At 41.1% G+C, this 9399-nt stretch overlaps 1 protein-coding gene across 1 annotated transcript in view; it reads right to left on the reverse strand.

Moving 5' to 3' along the window:
- The window catches only part of LOC130283381 (alpha-2-macroglobulin-like protein 1), a 174365-nt gene extending 165177 nt beyond the window's left edge, over nucleotides 1-9188 (reverse strand). Inside the window, exons 1-5 of the mRNA XM_056532786.1 lie at nucleotides 9066-9188; nucleotides 4384-4404; nucleotides 3457-3616; nucleotides 2716-2800; nucleotides 1606-1705 (exon numbers count right to left, since the gene is read on the reverse strand). Coding sequence (XP_056388761.1) covers nucleotides 1606-1705; nucleotides 2716-2800; nucleotides 3457-3568 — 297 coding nt within the window. The 5' untranslated portion in view covers nucleotides 3569-3616; nucleotides 4384-4404; nucleotides 9066-9188. The remainder of the gene's footprint in view (nucleotides 1-1605; nucleotides 1706-2715; nucleotides 2801-3456; nucleotides 3617-4383; nucleotides 4405-9065) is intronic.
- Nucleotides 9189-9399: the final 211 nt, after the last annotated feature.

Consider the following 9399-nt stretch of genomic DNA (forward strand, 5'->3'; position numbering starts at 1 on the left):
TTCCTGCTTGATAACACAGTGCCAGGGTAGTCTTTCTTTAAAGGGGTACTCCAGTCAAAAAAACATTTTTTTTAAATCTTAATCCGTCCAGTACTTATCAGCTGCTGTATGATCCACTGGAGATTCTTTTCTTTTTTAATTTCTTTTCTGCCTGACCACAGTGCTCTCTGCTTACACCATGTCAGGAACTGTCCAGAGCAGGAGCAAATCCCCATAGCAAACCTTTCCAGCTCCGTACATTGCCTGATTTTGGGTGGGTACTTTTGCTGGGTATTACGATTCAAAAAATTGGAAAAAAATTGGAAAACAAGCCACACTCACCACCACTACAGCGCAATCTGTTTTATCCACTACTACCACATCCATACGTTTCATTACAGTATGGATGTGGTAGTAATGGTGGATGGTGATGGTAGTGGTGGATGTGGTATGGATAAGTGCACACTCACCACCACTACAGCGCAATCTGTTTTATCCAGTACTACCACATCCATACGTTTCATTACAGTCTAAGGAAGTGGTCTGGTGCTTTTTATGCTTTTTTTTTTTTGTTTTTGTCTGTTTTTGCCATGATTTTCCCAAAATCACAGAAAAAAAATTGGTCCAGGTTTGGAAAATTGCAGCAAAAACACAGCCAAAGCAAAGTAAAAATAAGTGAAAAATGCAATAAAAGTTTAACAAGTGAACACACACTAAAGACTTCATAAAACACCTTAATTGTCATTAAAGGTGAAATTACTTTCTCCTCATGACAATATGTCTCTAAAAAACACTCTATAGATAATATTAGATAAGAAAATGCTTTAGAAGTGCACATTGGTCACTGATCCCAACCCACTTATGAGCCTCAGCAGTTTAGGCTGCTGGCTGCTTGATTCTAGACAGTTTATATATATATAAAACACCAGGTGCAGTGATGAGACTCCACTCCCTTTTATCTGCAAATTAAGAGGATTCATGGGAAATGCATGAAGGAATTTCATCCATTGTGGAGCCAAACTCGTGTCTGTCTTCTCTGTTAAAGGGGTACTCCACTGCCCCAGCGGACGGAACATTTTGTTCCGAACACTGGGTGCGGGCTTCCGGGTCGTGACATCATGGCCACACCCCCTTAATGTAAGTCTATGGGACTGGCATTGAAGGTGCGTGGCGTGCTGTCATGAGGGGGGTGGCCATGAGTCACGACCCCGCAGCCCGCACCCAGCACTCGGAACAAAATGTTCTGACTGCTGGGGCAGTGGAGTACCCCTTTAACTGAGAAGCAAGACACGAGTCACCGCTACGTGACTGAAAATTGGCTGATGATGTGATGTATAAATATGAAGCAAATAAAGAACATTTCCAAAGCTTTGTATCTGCTGGCAGAGGACAAGGCTGGAGGATGTTTTCTTTTAATGCAGAACATTTCCTCACCTGATGTCCTAACTCTATATAAATAGTCTGACCATAGCAAAGTGGTTCTCTCCTGGCACCCAGCAAATGCCCTACCGGAGCCCCCTTGTTTAATATCTTCAAAAACAGCCATATCCATTATTCAAAAGGTTGTTTAAAATTCTGCTAAAATGTTAACATTCTTATCCAAAAAAGCTTTTAATGTGAGCTCACCTTTCCATTGACTATAGTACAGACCATGTTCTTGGCAAAATAAAGATTTCGACAAAGTGATGCATTCACATTTCCTTGTACTCCTCTCCCATAAGTATATCTGCAACAAAGTAATCATGATAAAGTCATGTAGAAGAGTCGCTAGAATGGTCCAAGCCAATAGGAGGTTTGTACTGCATGGTTTGGAGACATGAAGCTGACATTTCTCCATTTATGAATTCTGTCTAGATACATCCAAAATAAGATATTACTAGTCAGTGAATCAAGCTCTGTCAGGACACTAAACAGGGAAGGGATGCTACAGATCTGAGCTCTGAAAGTGCAGAATAGCTAAATGCTACTTCTGGACTGTTCGCAAGAGGCCATACCATAGCCATAGGTACATATACCATACAGGTGCACGCATTATCTATAGGTGTCTATGTAAAAAACAAAGAAATGGTGCAGTGAATGTACTCATCAAATATACTCTAACAAAGGCAAATGGTGTGTGCATTGAGACCATACAGCTCCCTGGTCCAGATAGTACAGCCTCCATGTGGTGCCATATCTTCTCCCATGGAAGCAATGCTTTCTAATATCTCTGGTACTAGATGGAGCTAATGGACCCCAATAGAATAAACCTTTGTAATCTTCTGTAGGAAAATAGAGACACAATGAGATACAATAAAGGCTGATACTTCTATATCAGTGCAGTATTACACGTCCATGTCCATGTAACTGCTGTAAAGCATATATCTGAACTGCGGTTTACAAACGATCTGCTCAGGCAAGATGGCTGCCTCCATAATTAAAGTCGGTAAGAAGTCAGGAACATTGCAACACCTGACCACAGGTTGTATGTGGCACACCACTTCAGTCACATTCACTTCAATGAGCTGCACTTCCAGGAACTACCGATGGATGGATGTGCTGCTGTTTGCTCTTGCTGTTGATGTTTTTTTTTTATTTCTTTTTTTTTTTAATTCTTTTAAGGCCCCGTTTAATGGGGTACTCCACCCCTAGACATCTTATCCCCTATCCCCAAAGGATAGGGGATAAGATGTTTAGGGGCGGAGTACCCCTTTAAATGCATTGACACCTTTATTGCAAATAATGTATTGGCCTTACCTTGAACAAACTTTTAGTGGAAATGTAAGATTGACAGCAAAGATTGTAGATGGATTTTCAATGGTAACTTCAAAACGGGGAAGCACTAAAAAACGAAGGCAACAATCTGAGCATGAGAAAGAGTCATGGCCCGGGACTGTTTTAGAAACACTGGCAGTGCTCTCATCTTACACATTCATGGCATATCCAAAGGAGTGGTAGGCACAGGTCACAACTTTACTTTTTAGAGTTCCCATTTTATAGTTTTACAGTGTTCCTATGACCCCGTTTTACAGAATCTGTGAGGAGGCTGTGTCATATAATACCAAGGAAACCTCAGACACCCATTGATTTAACATTTTGGCAGTGCCTTAGAGGCCCTGCAACTGAGAGAACCCAAAAGTCCCATCCATACACACAAATTAGTTGGGCCTGTAATAGACCCCCATTGACACTAAGCCTCTGTGGTCTATTGGCCTCCACAATCGGAAAATGTCTCCCAAAAATTTGCTGAAATGGTTGGGTATGTCCATTAAAAAAGACTTTAATGACTTTAATGTGTTGGTCTGAGCTAACCTGGGCCCAAAGGATGGGGTGACCTTCTACAGTACCTTCTTGGTCCTGTTATCATATCAGAAGAAGCTAGATCCACCAGAAGACCATATAGGAAAGTTAGACTCTGAATATCTACATGTATCTTTGTACCTACATGTATCATGACTGTGTCTTAGTAAAATCTGCAGCTATATGAAACCTACTCACCAGTCTCATCCACTACAAAGGTCTTCAGTGCCAGTCCGTTCTCCACATTGATAGTATAGATGCCCAGAATGGGCTCTGAGGACAATTTGAAGCTAAAGTCTGCAATACACATTGTGGCCTTCACATCCAACCACTGAAAGATGCGGTTACTAAAAGGATCCTTAAGGGCAAGAATAGAGAAGATAAAGGGTGAAGGAGTGCATTAGTCACGGTGGTGCAAGGGCCGGCCCAAGACATTGTGATGCCTGGGTCCAAGAGTGAAATATTGCCCCCCCCCCAAAAAAAAAGCATTGGGTGGGTAGCAGTTCCCCCACATTAGGTAGGTAGCATAGACTCCCTACATTAGGTAGCAGTTTCCCACATTAGATAGTATTTTCTCCACATTAGGTAGCAGTTTCCCCACATTAGGTAGCAGTTCCCCATACATACACACACAAAGACACACACAGACAGACACACAGGCACACTCACCTGGCCTGCGCAGTATTTCTCCTCTCTGGCAGTGGCCTGACGAGTGACGTCACTGACGTCCTCCTGCGCGGGTCTGCGGAGGGACATCACTTGCCCGCCACAGGCTCACTGTATTAAAATTGCCGCTGCACTTTTAAGCAGCTTGGGATGTGCCGGCGCCTCAGCCTCTTTAGAACAGTGAGCAGCGGCAGTGCATTGGCAGGGCTGGCCCGACCATGAATCCAGGTGGCACAAAAAAAAAGTGGCAGCAAAGTGCCGCCCATGAAAAAGTGCCACCTGGGACCATGGTAGGGCTGGACCTGGGTGATGCCCATTTTAAACCTGCAGAAGAAGTGCCTGCTCACTGAGCAAAGGCCAATTATGCTTATGCCACCTGATATACTGAAAGTTTCCCAATAGCTTGAGACAGTAGTTGGTGACCATTTCTCCATATTATTCAGCATCACCATAACTCACCTTTAGTTCCACAACATAGTACTGTAAGAGATAAAGAAAGTCAAATTAATGTAAATCATACAGGAGTTAAAGAGGTGGTGCAGTATTATTTATACACAATCATTAATGGGGGACATTTATAAAAACCAGTCCAGAGGAAAAGTTGCTGAGTTGCCCATAGCAACCAATCAGATAATTTCTCTCATTTTTCAGAGGCCTTTTTTCAAAAATGAAAGACGCAATCTGATTGGTTGCTATGGGCAACTCAGCAACTTTTTAAATAAATCTTCCCCATTACGTCCTATTAAGAACATCTGCCTATCGTGACCAACACCAAAATAGACTTCAATCTCTTGAGTTGAATATGTTAGGTTTCCAAAAATCTAAAGTGCTTGTTGTTGCCACCTACAAAGCAAAAATGTCACATTTAAATGGCAAAAGAAAAGATGGATCAGTTTTTCCCTCCTAGAATCGACTGCCCCTAGTTACGTAAAGACCTATTGGTTAGCAATTGCAAAGTCCTTAAAATTAATGTTTTAAGTCAAGGGGGTAATCCGCTCCCCAATCATATTTAGGATCTGATATGGTGGGGAGCCTCATATTTAGCCCCTCATTTAATAATAGAGTACTTCTTACTGATTTTGGATTTCTGGGAGATTATATGTAATCTTGAGACGACTATTTTGACGGCATTGACCAAGAAATGGTAAGGTCTGTATTATACAAATGAGGAAACTAAAGAGAAAAAAGCAAACATTTGTCTGTTTGACACTCTAGAGTGGTGTCTCCTCATTGAAAATGCAGTCCAATCTGCAGGCATCATGTTAAAGAGCAGGTGTAGCTGAGCAAATTGATATGTATATATATATATATATATATATATATATATATATATATATATATATATTGTGATAAGGTGGCAAGGAAAGGGTGTATTTCCTTGACTCACCCTGAAGAATCTCTCACCTGCTTCTTAATTAATGAGGCAGCAGGGAAGGGTTCCCTTGGAAACAGTATGCTGGCTGTTAGAGGGGGAGACACACGGGCCTTGTTTAGGTAACACGCAGAAGGCGCTGCGAGTGGTCCAAGTTCAGGTGTGAACTGGCAGTAAAACAGCAGGTGGCACGGGTTTTAACCCCTTAAGAACCACGGGTTTTTCCATTTTTGCACTTTTGTTTTTTCCTCCTCACCTTTTAAAAAATCATAACCCTTTCAATTTTGCCCATAAAAAACCATATGATTGCTTATTTTTTGCGCCACCAATTCTACTTTGCAGTGACATCAGTCATTTTACCCAAAAATCTACGGTGAAACGGAAAAAGAATCATTGTGCGACGAAATTGAAGAAAAAACGCCATTTTGTAAATTTTGGGGGCTTCCGTTTCTACACAGTACATTTTTCAGTAAAAATGACACCTTATCTTTATTCTGTAGGTCCATATGGTTAAAATGATCCCCTACTTATATAGGTTTGATTTTGTTGTACTTCTGTAAAAAATCATAACTACATGCAGGAAAATGTATACGTTTAAAATTGTCTTATTCTGACCCCTATAACTTTTTTATTTTTCTGCATATGGGGCGGTATGAGGACTCATTTTTTGCACCTTGATCTGAAGTTTTTATCGTTATGATTTTTGTTTTGATCTGACTTTTTGATCGCTTTTTATAAATTTTTTCATGTTATAAAAAGTGACCAAAAATACGTTATTTTGGACTTTGGAATTTTTCTGCGCGTACACCATTGACCGTGCGGTTTAATTAATTATATATTTTTATAGTTCAGACATATACGCATGCGGCGATACCACATATGTTTATATTTATTTTTATTTACATGGTGTTTTTTTTATGGGAAAAGGGGGTGATTTGAACTTTCATTAAGGAAAGGATTAAATGACATTTATGAACTTATTTTTACACTTTTTGTTTGCAGTGTTATAGATCCCATAGGGACCTATAACACTGCACACACTGATTGCCAGCACTGTTCACTGCAGAGCCATAGCTTTGCAATAATCAGCGTTATCGGCGGTCGATTGCTCAAGCCTGAATCTCAGGCTTGGAGCAATCAATTGCCGAGGGGACACGCCGGAGGCAGGTAAGAGGACCTCCGCTCGTGTCCCAGCTGATCGGGACACCGCATTTTCACTGCGGTAGTCCCGATCAGCCCCGCTGAGCAGCCGGGTAGCTTTCACTTTCGATTTAGACGCGGCGTTCAACTAAAGGGTTAATAGCGCACGGCACCGCAATCGCTGCCGCGCGCTATTAGCCCCGGCATCAGATACATGCCGGGACCGACCCGATATGACGCGGGGTCACTGCGTGACCCCGCGTTATATCGTGGGAGCCGGCCAAGGACGTAAATATACGTCCTTGGTCATTAAGGGGTTAACTGGATGAGGGAAGCTCACCAGTTGATAGACAGGGCATGCTGAGAGTTATAGTCAGTGACCAGACGGTCTAGGACTTTATTTTGTTCCTGTTTATGTTTTGTTTTTACCTGCAACCTGTGGAAATAAAGCTGCCAAGGAGCCAGACTTGTATGAGGAACTGTGGTCTGCGGTGTTATTGTGAGGAACGTGTCCCGTGGCAAGTGACCAGGACGATCCCAGAGCTAATCACCAAGACGGTTCGTCACAATATATATATATATATATATATATATATGGGAAAAGATTCAGTATAACTAGTAATTTATTCATCTATGGCTATGTTCACATTAGCATTAGAGAAATCAATTATGATATATCAGTTTTGGTAACATGGACCTCATTCTTAACAGATTTAAAACTGATGTCAACTGTCTGGTTTTTAAAATAATTTATTTGAATGGATCCCTAACATCAGTTAATATCAATTATTTAACCCTTTTTATAACCCCTATGGCCATGTTCACACGGCAGAGTATCCGTGCGGAATTCGGCATGAATATTCCGCATGGACATTCCGCAGCCTTAATGGGATTCTGCTGCACTGTTCACATGACAGTTGAATTTAAATCTGAATTTCCACGCCAGGAATATCGGGCGCGGAAATTCAGATTCCGGCATCCGCAAAAAGTCATGTCTATTCAGAGTCCACACGGAAATGTATTGCCCTCTATGAGATGGCTCATTTCCGAGTGTTCCGGTACTCTGCTGTCGGTGGAATGTCCTCACAGTAATTTTCCGTAAACATAGCCTAAAGATTTTTCATTTTTGCTCTTTTGTTTCCTCCTTCTTGCCTATAAGAGCCATAACACTTTGAATTTTCCACCTTCAGACCCATATGGGGCTTGTTTTTTGTGCCAACAATGGTACTTTGTAATTAAGTCAGTCATTTTACGACCAAATCTTCGGTGAAACAAAAAAAATATATTTGTGGTGGTGAAATTGGAAAAAAAAAAAAAAACATGCCATTTTGTAACTTTTGGGGGCTTCAGTTTCTACACAGTGCACTTTTCAGTGAAAATAACACATTTGGCTTCATTTACTAAGGCTTTTCCGAGTAGATTTCGTAGGGTTTTTTGTGTCGCAAGTGTTGTGTGCCAGAATTTAACAAAAAATTCAAGAACCTATTAAGTCTTCATTTTACTCCATGGAAAAATACCTTTCGGGGAAAAAAAACGCAAAGAAAACTCCTACAAAACACTCTTAGTAAATGAGGGCCACGTGTTTATTCTGTAGGTCCATATGATAACAATGGCACCCAATTGATATAGGTTTTATGTTGTTTTACTACTTTTATAAATGTATAACTTTTTGCACAGAATTTAGAATGCTTTAAAGTGTCTTCTTCTCACCCCTATAACTTTTTAATTTTTTCCCCTATACATAAATACATACATACATAAATGAGGGCTTATTTTGTGTGCCGTGATCTTTAGTTCCTATTGTTACTATTTTTATTGTGATGGGACTTTTAGAATTTTTTATAATATATGAAGTGACCAAAAATATGCAATTCTGGACATTGTATCTATTTTTATAAACACTATTGTCTGTGCGATTTAATTAACATTATATCTTAACCCCTTAAGGACGCAGCCCTTTTTCACCTTAAGGACTGAGCCCTTTTTCGCAATTCTGACCACCGTCACTTTATGCATTAATAACTCTAAAACGCTTTTACCGAATATTCTGATTCTGAGATTGTTTTTTCGTGACATATTCTACTTTATTTCGGTGGTAAATTTTCGTCGTTACTTGCATCCTTTTTTGGGTTAAAAATTCAAAAATTTCATGAAAATGTAGAAAATTTTGCATTTTTCTAACTTTGAAGCTCTCTGCTTGAAAGAAAAATGGATATTCCCAATAAATTATATATTGATTCACAAATACAATATGTCCACTTTATGATGGCATCATAAAGTGGACATATTTTTACTTTTTGAAAAAATTAGAAGGCTTCAAAGTAGAGCATCAATTTTCTAACATTTCATGAAAATTGCAAAATCTGAAGGGACAGATGTTACAGAACTACAACTCTCAGCATGCCTGGGCAGTCTAGGCATACTGAGAGTTGTAGTTTGGCAAAATCTGGAGGGCTACCATTTGGGCACCATTGTAACAGTGGTCTCCAAACTGTGACCCTCCAGATGTTGCAAAACTACAACTCCCAGCATGCCTGGGAGTTGCAGTGCGGCCTTCCTAGTGGTTGCCATAGTAAAGATCGCTTTACTGCAACTTTCCTTCCCCACCCCCCCACTGTCGCTTCTGTACCTGCACCGTGATCTCCGCTGATGTCTCCGATGATCTGCACTGATGTCTCTGATGATCTGCGGTCCCCGCACCATCTTCTTTGCAGGTACCCGGCCTCCATCTTCTCCCCCTGTTCTGCCTGACATCCAGGGGTGGGCAGAAAGGGGGGTTTCCATGGCAACCCACTGTCCTGCGCTGCCATTGGTCAGAATTCATTTCTGACCAATGGCAGGGGATAGGAGGAGATCGCAGCACTGCGACCTCACTCCTATCCCTCAGGATGATCGGAGCTGTATGTGACAGCCCCGATAATCCTGAGGGATAGGAGCGAGGTCGCAGTGCTGCGATCTCCTCC

This window comes from Hyla sarda, chromosome 7 (assembly GCF_029499605.1).
Source record: "Hyla sarda isolate aHylSar1 chromosome 7, aHylSar1.hap1, whole genome shotgun sequence".
Lineage (NCBI taxonomy): Eukaryota > Metazoa > Chordata > Amphibia > Anura > Hylidae > Hyla > Hyla sarda.